The following is a 15,080-nucleotide window of genomic DNA, read 5'->3' on the forward strand; positions in this document are numbered from 1 at the left end:
CCCCAAGAGCTACAAAAAAATGGGGTGAGGGAGGGGACAAGTGAGTTAGAATAGCTCATTCCTTTTTAATACGAGCAGGGATTTAAGCAGGGATACTGGGCTAATCATACTGGGCCCTGGTTTGTAAGCCTTGTCTCTAGCAATTCCCACCAGTCTGCAAGCATTTTTCACTACAAAGGAGTAGATAGGATTTTACAGAACATGCATGAGCAAGTCTGAGCCAGAACTCAAAGTACAAGACAAATAGTCCCAAATCAGCCACCCATGGGGAAAGGAAAAAGAAAAGCAGATGAAGCAAGTGCCATTGTGGCTGAATTGCCTGCATTTATCCCATGGTCAAACCTTTCTGAATAAAAGCACCTCAGTTCAAATACACAGCTTAAGATCAAGGAATTCAAGTGTTCTGAGAGCATTAAAAGCCTGATTTCTATGACGGAATGGTAGATGCTAAATTCCTTAAAAACACAAATGTGGGTCTATTTGGGACTGCATGCTTCAAAAGCAGGAATGGAGGTTTAGAATTGCAGAACTGTTTCCATTGGAAAAGACCTTTAAGATCATAGAGTCCTCCCAATAACCTAAGACCACTAACACTGCCAAGGCCACCACCAAAGCATATCCCAGGAAATGTCATGGGATGGGACATCCTTCTTGTCTCCTTTGTCTCCCAGGAGCCCCTTGGAAAGAGAAATGCCCACACAGGCTTTATCTGACTCCTTCCCAGCCAGCCTTTCCCTCACTCCTGGGTCTCATTTGCTCCACAGGTTTCACCAGCTCGCTAAGCTCAGAGGAGCTCTCAGAGGAGAAAATGCTGCCTGGTGTGGGGCTGTCTGATCCCTGTCTCATCTTCATTCCATCTGCCCTGCTCCCTCTCCCATCAAAGAGACCGAAGGATCCCCCCAACCCCACGGTGCTGCACCAGATTCCGGGTACGTTCCCTCCTGTACTCCTTGGTGGCCCCGGGGAGGCTCCAGAGCCCTCCCTGTGTGCGGGACAGCTGCAGCAGCACCACCGCGCCTGCATGAGAGCAGCGCCCGAGGAGCAGCTGCGCCAGTTCAGAGTCTGAAACGGAATCCTCAGTGCACACAAATGACAACTGACATTTCACGGCTGGCAGGAGAAGCTAAATCCATCTGCTCGCTGCCCTTTCTAGCCATGGCCATTGGAAGAATTGCCCCTGCCCAGGAAGCTCTCAGGTGCAAGAGAGGAGCAAAAGTCAGGTGTTTCTGATGTGCTAGCTGCCAGTGCTTCAGGTTTTCCTTCCAAGTTCTAAGGGGTTTGTACTATTTTTACCATTTCAACACTTTCTGTGCAACCCATTGAGTGAGTAAGCACCACACCCTCTCCCTCAAAGCCTTGAGGTACTGCCAAAGCAGAACTTGTTCATGCTCTTTTCTCCTGGTGATTTTATAATCCCATGCAGACTCTGATAGCAAAGCAGTGCTGTAGAGAAAAGATTGGAATCCTGGGGCACTTTTTGGGTGGGTGTTTGAATCTGCTTTTCCAGGCCTTGGGCTGAGCAGGGTGAGGCCGAGGCCTGGGCCCCTCCAGCTGGCGCTGGGGAGCCCCCGGGGCAGCGGCGAGGGGCGGCCCCGAGGGGAGGCAGAGGGGGCGTTTCCCCCAAGCGGGCGGGCGAGCGGCGGGGAAAGGCGCCCTGGGCACAAGGGCAGGCACAGGGGCCTCGGCTCTCTGCAGTGCGGGCGGCCCAGCGCCAATCGCTGCTCCCGGAGCCGCCGCCAGGGCCGTGTCTCCTCCCTGCCGCTGACCCTGCACCTGCAGCGCTGCCGCCGGCTCTGCCGGGCTCCCCGGCACGGACGGCGAGGACGTGGCCATGCTGCAGCGGGGGCCCAGCAGGGACACCCAGATGGTACCAGGGCTGCAGCTCCTCTCCTGCAAGGAAAGGCTGGCACAGCTCGGCTTCTTCAGCCTGGCAAAGAGACTCAGACTTCATCGAGCTGTGGCCTTCCAGTACCTGAGGGCAACCTACAAGAAAGCTGGGCAGGGACTTTGTACGAGGGCAGGCAAGGACAGGACCAGGGACCAGGGAGACTGGATCCAAATGGAAAGAGAGTAGGTTTAGGTAGGGATTCAGAAAAAAGACCCTCCTGGAACAGTTTGCCCAGAGAAGGTGTGGATTTTGAGAAGAGGAAATCAGGAGAAGATTGAGAGGGAGAGAAAGATCCACAGTTGGCCTTGCGTCCGGCACCATCTCAGCTGCTCTGAGCTCTGGGGCCGTGGGAGGTGTCATTGTTTTCATATCCAAAAACACATTCGGTAACGGGTTCCCCCTCCCTTCATCATCCCCAAACTTTAGCTGTCTCGTTTCACACCCCGGCTCCCCAGTTCCAACCCATCCCACCCCTGCTGGACATCAAGACCCACTTCCCAAGCCGTATTTCCCCCATTTCACACCACCCAAACCCCATCCCACCCATCCCACCCCACCCAATGACCATCTCACCCCTCCTGATTTGCAGCACACTTCACCCAATCCTCTTCCAACCCCATTCCACCCTGAGGGGCTGTGGAATCGAGGAATTTTTGGCTGGGACTGAGTAGTTTTCAGTGGCATTGAGGGGTATTGAGGTGATAGATTGAACCCTCTCATCTCTTTGAGTGCCAAGATGTGGAGAGCTTTAATGTGGAGAGCTTTATTAATAGTTGGTTAGCTGAGAAAGGCCATGCTGACATATTGCCACTGGTCAAGCTGAGAAATCAGCAGTCAGCAAGCTGAAAGGAGATGTCAGCAGCTTGCAATCAGTGGCCTTGCTGCAACATGAAGAAAGGGAGTAGAGATTAGTCCTGAATATCTCCTAAGAATATGTAGAAAGTATCAAAAGTAGGACCATAGGAATGTAAAAGTAGGTGTAACTGCTGATATGTAACTAACCAATCCTGAGCTCAACTTTTGCAATATGCATGAAGTTAATTACGAACTGTATTTAACCCGCTGTGCTGATCAATAAAATTGGGCCTGTGATGATCAACCTGATGTCCTGGTCTCCTTCCGTCGACAAATGGTGGAGAATGCGGGCAACGCTGCGGGCAACGATGCGGCAACGTTAAACCCCTGTCCTTTTTTCTCGGATTACAAAGAAAAAAGGGAACTCGCCACGGTCCGGAAGTTGGGTGAGAGTCCTTGCAGCGGGACGGTGCCGGATTATTTATAAAAAGCACCCTTGAGGATCGCTCAAGTCTCTACGTGCCGCCGAAGTCTGGAAGCTGCTAAACAGTGCGCACTGAATAGGTATGGATAGGCAAGCGGCATATGATTTATTCTCCTCATATTTAGAAAAGCGAGGGGTAAAAGAGATAGATTTAAAAAAGGAATTACCGGGGTTGTTAGCTTATGGTCATTCTATAGGTATGTTTACTAACCCACATACAGTACATGAGCTTTCAGAGTGGAAAAATTTTGGAGAGGTGTTAATGGACTCTGTGTTAGATGGGGATAAATCAGCTAAAAAGTTTGGGAAATTATGGCGGGTGGTGTATAATGCATTGCTTCAGCAGGTCTCTGAGAGAAAGGCAGCAGAAAGGGCTACAGAAGCTCATAAGAGGAATATAGGATATGGTCGTGAGGATGACCCTTTAGCACCTTCTGTAACTAAGATACTTATGCCTAAAAATCCCCAGCATAGTGGTGTTGAGGACATGCCTTTAGAAAGTGCGGAACCGTCTGCGCCTCCCTTGTCTGAGGGGGAAGGCGAGCCGGGTGGGAGAGGTAAAAGCAAGCCAGCTTTGCCTCCACTGCCGGCTTCAGGCGGGTCGGATGGTGGGGGGGGCAAGCCAGCTCTGCCTCCGCCGCCGGCTCTGCCTCCGCCGCTACCCCCGGGCAGGCCGGCTCCAGTTACAGCTCCAGCGGGGGGGCCCCTTCCCCCGTGCGAGCCGGCTCTGCTCGAGCGTGCTCCGGTTTCAGCTTCGGCGGGAGGGGGGCTCCTTCCCCCGCGCGCGCCGGCTTTGCCTGAGCAAACTCCGGTTGCAGCTGCGGGGGGGTCGCTTCCCCCGCGCGAGCCAGCCTCTGCTTTACTGCCTTCCCAATGCGAAAATTCGGCGCCTGCACTAAAATGCCAGCAGCATAGCACCTCCAAAGAGCCAGCTCCCATCCCAGGGGCACACCGTGATCTATGGGGGGAAATGGCTAAACAAAGGAGGGAAGCTTGGTCTGCTTTGGCAAAAGAGGCGATGCAAATAGGAGATGGTGAAGCCGTAGAAATTGCCTCTAGTCTTGCATGTCCGGTTACTTATACACCACAATATGATGCACAGGGGAATTTAATGCATAATGTGGCAGCATATTCTGCCTTAGATTGGAAGTTGTTAGCTCAGCTACGTTCTACAGTTAGTCAGTTTGGTGTAAAAAGTGAACCTGTTAAGCAAATGTTAGATTATATCTTTAACACTCAGATTTTATGCCTAAATGATTTAAAAGGGATAGTGCGTTTAATATTTACTCAGCATCAACAATTATTGTTTAATGCACATTGGCAAGCATTAGTAAATGAGTCAGTTGCTGTACAACGGGCTCCAGGAGATCCATTGCATGGAGTGACAGTGGATGAACTTATGGGATTAGGAGCATTTCTGCGTACAGAGGCACAGATGATATTGGGACCAGATAAGCTTAGAGAGGCTATGAGATTGGTGCGTACAGCGATAGATATGGTTAAAGAGCCAGGGGGATTACCAATTTATATGGGTATTAAGCAAGGTAGAGAAGAATCATTTGGAAATTTTATCGATAGGGCGGCTGCTGCTATAGACCGGGCCGGTGTGGCAGACTTTCTTAAGGGGGCGATATTGAAGCAGTGTGCCCTTCAAAATAGTAATCCAGCAACCCAAAGAGTATTATCTACTTTGGGAGCAAATTGGACCATTGAGGAAGCATTAGAGCGAATGGCATTAATGCCAACTGCTTCGCAGGCATTTCTAGTAGATGCTATAAAGGAGTTAGGATTGGGGTTACAAAAGCAGGCAGAGTCTAATCAGAATCAGGTGTTAGCTGCTCAGAATCAGGTGTTAGCTGCTCTTGCTCCTCTCCGAAGTGGCTCACTGCCGATCCAGCTCCCACAACACCACAGCTTGTAGACGGCGGTCGGGAAACTGTCAGCAGAGCGCGTTTTCACGGGGGCCGCGCCCAGACACAAGTAGCTGCCGTGACATCAGAGACACCAGCACCAGCTGCCGCGACATCGCAGCCACCTCTTGTCTGCAACCCGCAACAACAGGGAGCAAATACCAACTGGAGTAAAGGGTCCTCTTATATTAAATGGACAAACATGTGGAGCATTATTATTAGGACGCTCTTCTACAACTATGTTGGGATTATTTGTTTTGCCTGGAGTTATTGATGCAGACTTTACAGGGGAAATACAAATCATGGCTTACACCCTCTATCCTCCAATTAAAATTACAAAAGGACAACGTATTGCACAATTGATACCACTATCACAAATGACCTCTGGGATACAACCATTTACTGAACAAGCACGGGATGAAAAGGGTTTTGGCTCCACTGGTGTTACACTTTTAACTGTGGATTTACAAAACAGACCAAAGCAAAAGGTCACAGTTACTTATGGGCATGAAAGCATAACCCTTTATGGATTATTGGATACAGGAGCAGATACCAGCATTATTTCTCCAGAGGCATGGCCACAGCATTGGCCTCTATTCCCATCAGCAAACATGCTCACCGGAGTAGGAGGATTTACATTGGCAAGCAGGTCGCCCTCTTTGTCTGTGTCCATTGAGGATCAACAAATATCTGCTGTGTTTTCAATTGTGCAACTGCCTCCTACAGTCTCCTGCCTAATTGGAAGGGACATTTTAACACAACTGGGAGTGGTGTTAACTAATCAGCACCCTTTGGGGTAATTGCCATTGCTTGGACTTTCCCCATTCCACTCACCTGGAAAACAGATACACCGGTGATGGTTAAGCAATGGCCTCTAAAAGGGGAAAACCTTATGCATGCTCATGAATTAGTGGAGGAACAATATTCAAAGGGACATTTACGACTTTCCACGAGCCCCTGGAATACACCTATTTTTGTGATCAAAAAGAAATCAGGGAAATATCGTTTAATACATGATTTGCGGGCTGTAAATGATCAAATGGAACCTATGGGGGCCTTACAGCCTGGTCTTCCTAATCCAGCTATGATTCCAGAACATTGGCCACTCTTAATCATCGACTTAAGGGACTGTTTCTTCACCATTGCCCTGCATCCTAATGATGCAAAAAGATTTGCCTTTACTTTACCAGCAATAAATCGTGGAGAACCAGATAAAAGATTTGAATGGATTTGTTTGCCACAGGGCATGCGGAATTCCCCGACTTTATGTCAGCTTTATGTTGATGCAGCATTACAGCCACTACGTCGCAGGTGGCCAGCAACTATAATATACCATTATATGGATGATATCTTGTTTGCACAGCAACAACCATTTTCCTCTTTGCAGATTGACATTATTAGAAATACCCTTGCTTCATATTCACTTGATATTGCTTCAGAGAAAATTCAAACTACAAAGCCCTGGAAATATTTGGGATGGACTTTGATGGATCAAAAAGTGATACCTCAAAAATTGGAGTTACAACTGGACATTAAGACTCTACATGATGCACAGAAATTACTGGGGGACTTACAGTGGCTAAAGCCTATTGTGGGAATACCGAATCATTTGTTAGAAACCCTGCGGCCTTTATTAAAGGGTGTTGACCCTACTACTCCTGTATGCCTGACACAGGAGCATCGTCTTGCCTTGCAACAAATCAGTGACTGTGTACAACAGGGGTACGTGTCTCGTCGACAACTCGACCACCCTATTGACCTTACTATCTGGAATAGCCCTTGCCACCTGCTTGGTGCTCTCTCTCAACAACAGGAGAAAACGGGGGAGATACAGGTGTTGGAATGGTTGTCTCTGAGACAGAGTAATCCATCCTGAACTAGGTAAAGTGTCTAGGAGAGGTGAAGGGTCTGTGGAGCTAAAGCTGAAGGAGAGGCCGCATTCCAGAGACAGCAAGGAGACAGAGAAAGAAAAACAGAAAACCGCGAGGTCAATCTGCCCCCGACCTAGGAATTCCTTCGATAAAGAAGAATTAGTGCTAAATGTCGCGTGGAATGAATATGTATGAACTTAATTTGAAACTGTATGCATATGCATTTGGAAGGGGGGATAAAAAGGGGACTCGGAGTCTCCAGGGGTGCGCACGCCTTTTGGGAGGCTTGCGTCCGACGCGCGTCGTAATAAAGGCATACCGGGCTTTACAACTTTTACAAGTTGTGAGGTTTCTTCCTTTCTCCGCAAATCATTCTGGCGAGCCAGGCAGGAGATTCAGGAGATATTTTCCGTCTCCATCTCTGTCCCCGCAGGGGCGGGGGGGGACCGACGGACTCCTAGGCGCACCCCAGGATTTTCCTGGAGGAAGTTCCGCTCGCCTCGACTTGCCTCCTGCCGGGACAGACAAGAACCTGCTGGCCGCGGAGAAGGACACGGTATGTACTAGGGGCCCCTGGGGGGGGGGAGGGAAGAACAAGGAAAGAACAAGGGAATTAACGACCCAGAGACGTCTGGGGATCAGCCGATAGAGCGGCCGATAGAGCGGCCGATAGAGCGGCCGTATTAGAGACGGGGTTCGTCCCATCGTCGTCCTGATAGAGCAGGACTGCCAGCGGCTCCGGGTGTAAGCCGGGTGAACCCGTGTATGCGTGTATTAGAATTCAGATTCTGATGGGGCAGAGCTGAATTCGCGTATGTTTCTTCTGTTTGTGCGTGTGTGAGTGGTGTCCGGACACTGTGTTGCTGTGTGTTGCATTGTGTGATCAGCGCGCTGTATTTGTAAGTTGTGTAAGTGTATAAAGTGTATGATATATAGAGAGCAGGCTGTGCGGGGGGGCGAAAGTTCTGCCCGCCGCTTGAGAGGTTGAGTAAACACCGGCCGAAGCAGGCTGTGCGGGGGCGGGGAGCACCCGACGGAGAAAACAGAGAGAACTGTGAAAAGCGTGCGCGAGGGCGTTTTTTTGAGTAAAAGTGGTAAATTGTGGTGTAGGTTGTGCGTGCTTTCACCGTGGCTAGACGAACCCGAGGGGTTCCTCTGCCTCAGTGGTTTGGACTCGACCCTTGGGAGTTCGTGAATCCGGTGAATTTTTGGATAAATAGAGGAGACGAACGAGTTCACTTAGAGGGACTCTACCGGACTTCAGCTGGCATTCTTGTAAGTCTGGACTGGGAACAGCCTGCCGTAGAAAATTTAGAGCTCCCTGTAATAAATGGAATAGCTTGCTTTTGCGGGAAATTTCGAGTAACCTTTGGCGCATCAAGAGGCTGGCACGCTGCGTGGGTATTATTACAGTGCGTAGTTTGTGGGAAACGCTGGTATTGTTGTTCTAGCAGGCGACGGGGCACGTGCCCCAGGTGTAAACGAGAGGTTCCTGATCAAGCTGATTCAGAGCCTAAGATCTTAAAACTTGTGTGTGGGAAATCACATCTGGTACCTGCCACTTGGGGTGTGTGGGAGGAGGACTGGGAAGCTACTGTGAAGTCCTGTGAAAAGAGGTTTGGGTGGAAGCGGGACAGAGCAAGAAGGAGATAATGGGAACTAACCAGAGTAAGGAAGTTCCGCAGGCCAGCCCCTTAGGGTGCATCTTGGCCCACTGGAAGGAAATCACTAGCCGGGGGGGCTCTGAGAATAAAAAGGATCTAATCCAGTATTGCACACGCTGGTGGCCCTTATATAGGCTAGAGGACGGGGCAAGGTGGCCACCCACTGGAACCCTGGACTATAATACTTTACTGCAGTTGATGTTGTTTCTAAGACGGGAGGGTAAATGGAATGAGGTCTCGTATGCTGATATGTTTTTTGTTTTAAGAAACCACCAAGAGTGGCAGAGGGACTGTGGGATTAAGGCACCCTCAGACCCACTGGTCTTGGCCCTTGAAAGGGATAACAAGGCAAAGAGAGGGCAAATCAAACGCTGCTGTTCAGCATGCAGTATAGGACAACGGTGTATGAGATCAGATAAGGTCTATTGTTCTGAGGAGCAAGAACGGGACACATTTGAGTGGGTGAAACATCCTCCAGCTCCTCCCCGAAGGGGGATGGTTAGGGAAGTCGAGGCTGATGCTGAGGATGAGGAGGAAGGAAGCCTCCCCAAAAGGGAGGAGGAGGACTCAGGTGGGGAAGGCACATCTACTAGATCCCACCCCATCCGTGGGAGTCCAATTGCATCTAGGACTAGGAGGCAAGTAGTGCTACAGGCCCCTCTGCGACAGGCAGTGGGGCCAGAAGGGGGTAGATTAATGATTAAAGTGCCATTTACCACCCTTGATTTAGAAGCATGGGAAAGGGTTGCGAGGAATTACCGTGTTGACCCGATACTCACTGCCAAACGCCTAAGGTATGTTATCAAACAGCACAACCCAGACTGGGCTGACATCCAGCTACTACTGGATGCTTTCACTGAGACAGAGAAGCAGCTGATCTTAAAGACAGCTGGGAATTTGGCGGAGGATTACTGTAAAGCCACCCAGCTGGATGTAAAACAACATTTCCCCCTCCAAGACCCAGAATGGGACCCTAATGTGTCGGCAGAGGTAAAGAAATTAACAGAGTATCAAGAGTGGATAGTAACAGGGGTGGAAAGAGCTATTCCAAAAACCATAAACTGGTCTGCCTTATATTCACTTAAGCAGGGACCTTCTGAGACTCCATCTGAATTTCTAGAGCGTTTAAGGGATACCATGCGTCGTCATACATCATTAGATCCGGAGTCTGAGATAGGGATAAACCAACTAGTTAATTCATTTTTGGGGCAGTCTGCTGGAGATATCAGACGTAAACTTCAGAAGATTCGGGGAGCAGACGCGAGAAATCTTGAAGCCTTGTTAGAAGAGGCCTGGAGAGTATTTAGTAACCGGGAGGAAGGATATAAACGGGGAATGAAAAGGTTGGTGGCGGTGGTACAGGAGGAAAGGCAGAGGAAACACAACCAGGGCCCACCGAGACAAGGACCACCTCGGTTGGGCAGGGACCAGTGTGCAATCTGCAAAAGAATTGGTCACTGGAAAGACCAATGCCCAGAACGAAGAAGGAGTGACCAACAGATGGCTGCACACGTACAAAACAACTGAGGAGGACCGGGGGATCCTGCCCCAGCGGATCCACTGGTTATAACAATGAGGCTGGGGGAAGAAGGGAAAAGGGTAGAATTTTTAGTTGACACAGGAGCTACATATTCAGTCCTAAATAAAGCCTTAGTGCCTGTGGAAAATGATTATGTTGTAGTACAGGGGGCAACTGGCCAGTCTGAAAGGGCATATTTTTGCAAACCTTTGAAGTACAAATTGGGAAAACAATGGGGTATTCATAAGTTCTTATACATGCCTAATTCACCAAGAGCACTCTTGGGGAGAGATTTATTGGAACAATTACAAGCCACCATCATATTCAAGAATGGGGAAATTACTCTGGAGGTGAATGATCAAAAGTACATAGAGGCACTAAGTTTAACTCTGACTGCTACTGGCATTAAGGAAGAAATTGATGAGGAAATATTAAGTCAGGTATTTCCCGGGGTGTGGGCCTCTGATGTGCCAGGAAGGGCAAAAAATGCCTCTCCCATAGTAATCAAACTCAAGGAAGGAGCGCAGCCAGTGAGAATCAAGCAGTACCCCCTAAGGAAAGAGGACAGGGAGGGAATCAGCTCAATAATCGAAAATTTTCTGCAACTAGGATTGCTGAAGGAATGCCAATCTGATTTTAATACTCCCATCCTGCCTGTTCGAAAATCTGATGGGACATACCGGATAGTACAGGATTTAAGGGCTATCAATAAAATAACAGAAGATCTGTATCCGGTTGTAGCCAATCCATACACTTTATTAACTTGCTTAACACCTGAGCTAACCTGGTTCACTGTTCTAGATTTAAAGGATGCCTTCTTTTGCCTCCCCATCCATGAAGCCAGCCAAAAATTCTTTGCATTTGAATGGGAAAGCCCTAAAAGTGGGCGCAAAACCCAGCTCACATGGACCAGACTACCACAAGGTTGGAAAAATTCCCCCACCCTGTTCGGGGAACAACTTGCAAAGGATCTGGAATCCTGGGAAGCCCCACAGAAAGAAGGGAGGCTTTTGCAGTATGTTGATGACCTTCTACTGGCCACTCAGACAAGGGAAGCATGTGTGGCCTGGACGGTAAGCCTTTTGAATTTCCTAGGACTCCAAGGATACAGAGTATCCAAGAAAAAGGCACAGATAGTGAAACAGAAAGTAGTCTACCTGAGGTACGAGGTGAGTGCTGGGCAACGGACTTTAGGGCAGGCTCGCAAGGAAGCCATATGCCAAACCCCAAAACCCCAGACCATAAAGGAACTCCGAACGTTCCTAGGCATGGCAGGGTGGTGCCGGCTGTGGGTCTATAATTATGGACTACTCGTCAGACCCCTCTATGCTCTTATTGCCAATGGAAACAGAGATCTCCAGTGGACGAAAGAAGCAACACGGGCCTTTCACCAGCTAAAGGATGCCCTCATGTCAGCTCCAGCTTTGGGACTTCCAGATGTGAGTAAACCATTTTTCCTATTTTCCCATGAGAAGCAGGGAATTGCCCTGGGAATACTGGCTCAAGACTTGGGTCCATACCGAAGGGCAGTCGCTTACCTCTCTAAGCAACTAGATGCAACAGCCAAAGGATGGCCAGGTTGCCTCAGAGCTGTAGCAGCAGTTGTGCTGAACATCCAAGAGGCACGCAAGTTTACCCTGGGACAAAAAATGACTGTGCTAGTGTCCCATACAGTGTCCGCAGTACTGGAAGTAAAGGGTGGCCACTGGCTTTCACCGCAGAGGTTTCTGAAATACCAGGCCATTATGGTGGAGCAAGATGATGTAGAGATCGTGGTGACTAACATTGTCAACCCAGCTTCTTTTCTCAGTGGAAACCAAGGAGAGGCAGTACACCACGATTGCCTGGAGACCATTGAAGCTACCTACTCCAGCCGCCCGGACTTAAAGGATACCCCCCTGGACGACGCAGAGACCTGGTTCACTGATGGGAGCAGCTACGTTGCTGATGGGAAGCGATATGCTGGATATGCAGTGACCACCTATAGAGAGGTAATCGAGTCTGGACCCTTACCAACAGGCACCTCCGCGCAGAAGGCCGAGATAATTGCCCTGACCCGTGCCTTGGAAAGGGCAAAAGGGAGGAGAATAAACATCTACACAGACTCGAGGTATGCATTCGGAGTTGTACATGCACATGGGGCCATCTGGAAGGAGAGGGGGCTGCTGACCTCACAGGGAAAGAACATCAAACATGCACAAGAAATAATCCAGCTGCTGGAAGCAGTTCAACTGCCTGAAAAGGTAGCAATTATGCACATTAAGGCACACCAAAAAGTGAGCTCAGAATTGGAAGAAGGAAATGAGCTGGCGGATAGAGAGGCAAAAGAAGCAGCAAAAGGGGAGGTAGCTACTGAAGGAGTCCTTATCCCAGACGGACAAATCTCCCTTGAAGGTAAGCCAGAATATAGCAAGAGAGATAGGAAATTAATTGAAGATCAAAAAGGGACATATAGCCAAGAAGGGTGGGCTACCATTGAAAAGAAACTGGTAATCCCTTCCCATTTGTTGTGGTCATTAGTAAGGGAAGAACACCAGAAAACACACTGGGGAATAAATGCCCTATACACATACCTGATTGAGAGGATTGTTGCTAGAAATTTATATGCCACTATTACTCAGGTAACTCGACAGTGTGATCTTTGCCTCCAGACTAATCCCAAAAATATCCCCAGGCCGAAACTTGGTCAGATTGGGAGGGGCCATGGGCCTGGACAACAGTGGCAAATTGACTTTTCAGAACTCCCAAGGAAAGGGGGGTATCGATATTTGTTGGTATTGACAGATACATTTTCAGGGTGGCCAGAAGCGTTCCCCACCAGAACTGTCAAAGCTAGAGAGGTGACCAGGGTGTTATTACAAGAGATAATACCGCGCTTTGGAGTTCCAGCCACAATGTCCTCAGATAGAGGATCACATTTCATTTCCAAAATAGTGCAACAAATTAGTAGCCATCTGGGCATAGACTGGGAGCTCCACACCCCATACCACCCCCAATCAAGTGGTCAGGTGGAGAAAATGAATCATTTGATTAAACAGCAAATCATAAGACTGGGGCAGGAAGCAAATCTGCCCTGGCCCCAAGCTCTTCCACTAGCACTATTGCGAATTCGAACTAAACCTCGAGCTAAAGAAAAGTTAAGCCCTTTTGAAATACTCTATGGGAGACCATATGGAATACAAAAGGGAATGTCCACCCACATTGGAGAGGTGACATTAGCCACCTACATGGTGGCCTTAAACAAACAGCTCAGAGAAATTGAAAAACATGTGGCAGGAACTCGGAGCCGGGAGTTAGATGGGCCAGTACATAACATACAGCCTGGAGATTATGTATATGTTAAGTCTCTTACAGAAAAAACTTTGGAACCGCAGTGGGAGGGACCGTTCCAAGTGCTTCTCACCACCTTCACTGCAATCAAAATCAAGGAGCAGAACGCCTGGATTCATCACTCCCGGGTGAAGAAGGCCCAGAGACCCCTTGAGGAGTGACTCCAGGAGACAATGAACTGAGACTAAAACTTACTTGGGCAAAATGAGTAAATTGCGGTGGGGAGTAGCTCACGTTTTAGTTTGTAGGATCATTTTGTGTATAATCATGACTGAAGTTTTAGAACTTGAGAGTACCTTTATTCAGAGCAATGTTAAATGGCCTTGGTCCCGGGCGTTTAATCAGTATACTGGATCCATGGGAGAACTTTCTGAGAATTTAAACCTGTCCATTGTGGTAATTCATGGAGATCAGGTATATGAGGGGCAGGAATGGCAGGAACAGAAACTATGGACACTTCAAGGGATTAGAGGAGAAGAAATCAAGGTAGGGTGCCGGATGATAAATGGGACAGCCCATAAGAAACCAAATGAAATTAGTGTCTCAATTTCTCCTGATGAATATGAACGCCAGGAAATCTGTGATAGCCTAAATGAATCAGACTGCTGGTGTAATTTCACCTTAATACAGCCTGTGGAAATAACTTGCCTTTGGGCACAGGAAGATATTGGGCTTTCATTTAAATTCAAAATAGACACTACACCTTTCACCACAGCAGGACCCTACACAGCCCACACCAAGACCCAAATAGTTCAGACCCAACCCAAACTTGAACCCGAGTTGTATGGAGTTGGCCCCTACGTAGTAAAGAATGTGGGTGAACAACAACTATTGTTCAATCCAGAATGGTCTCTCAAACGTGTGGAGCTGATAATGCAAATTAACATCTCAAAAATCCAACCAGTCTGCTCCTCCTTCCTGAAAACTTCCTTTGAGGGCTGGACAACATGGCTGCAAAAACAGACATACCTCAGGAGCAGAATGAGAAGGGATCTAACTGGCCTATTAGGGACAGGATTAGGAGTTTTGAATGGAATTGATTCAGAGATACTGATGAATAAACTGATCACTGCAGCAGGCAGCCTAACAAAATTGAGGCAACCCTTACAATCATCTCTGTTGGCATTAGGAACTAGCCAGTGGCAGATTTCAAAAGTACTGTCAAAATGGGAAACGACCGGGGACCAAGACCACAGGTTAATAACAGAAGCACTTGGTGCAGTCCAAGACAATGTGTCTTTAGCTCTCAGTTGTATACAAGCACAGTTATGGGTGCAGGCAACAGCAGCTCTGATCATACGGGAAGGGAATGAAGGTAATTTTCCAGCTGAAATTCGAAAGATTGTGTGGGATAATGCTATCGATTTTGAAAGGAAGTTCCAGTCTTGGTGGACTATGGTGAATTTCACCTATGATCCCGTTTATAATGTAGCAACTGCCTTTGTGCTTACCATACGTAATGCCACAGTTTTTGTTATCCATCCCATCATTGCCCTAGGGTTAAACCATGAAAAAACAATACTCTATCCTTCAGAACATAGAGTGTGGGCACGAAAGGTGAATGAAAAGTGGCAGACAGTAAATGTAGAGTCCTGCATTACTAGAGAACAGATGGGATT

At 48.4% G+C, this 15,080-nt stretch overlaps 2 protein-coding genes across 2 annotated transcripts in view; both read left to right on the forward strand.

Moving 5' to 3' along the window:
* Positions 1 to 15,080, forward strand: part of LOC141731339 (uncharacterized) — a 796,170-nt gene that overhangs the window by 585,391 nt on the left and 195,699 nt on the right. The gene's annotated exons all lie outside the window — the stretch shown is intronic.
* On the forward strand, positions 6,933 to 14,602 carry LOC141731309 (uncharacterized). Its single transcript, XM_074555721.1, has 2 exons — positions 6,933 to 7,504; positions 8,059 to 14,602. The coding sequence occupies exons 1-2, from the start codon at positions 7,118 to 7,120 to the stop codon at positions 8,599 to 8,601; spliced, it is 930 nt and encodes a 309-aa protein (XP_074411822.1). The 5' UTR covers positions 6,933 to 7,117; the 3' UTR covers positions 8,602 to 14,602.

This window comes from Zonotrichia albicollis, chromosome 20 (genome assembly GCF_047830755.1).
Source record: "Zonotrichia albicollis isolate bZonAlb1 chromosome 20, bZonAlb1.hap1, whole genome shotgun sequence".
In the NCBI taxonomy this organism is placed as follows: Eukaryota; Metazoa; Chordata; class Aves; order Passeriformes; family Passerellidae; genus Zonotrichia; species Zonotrichia albicollis.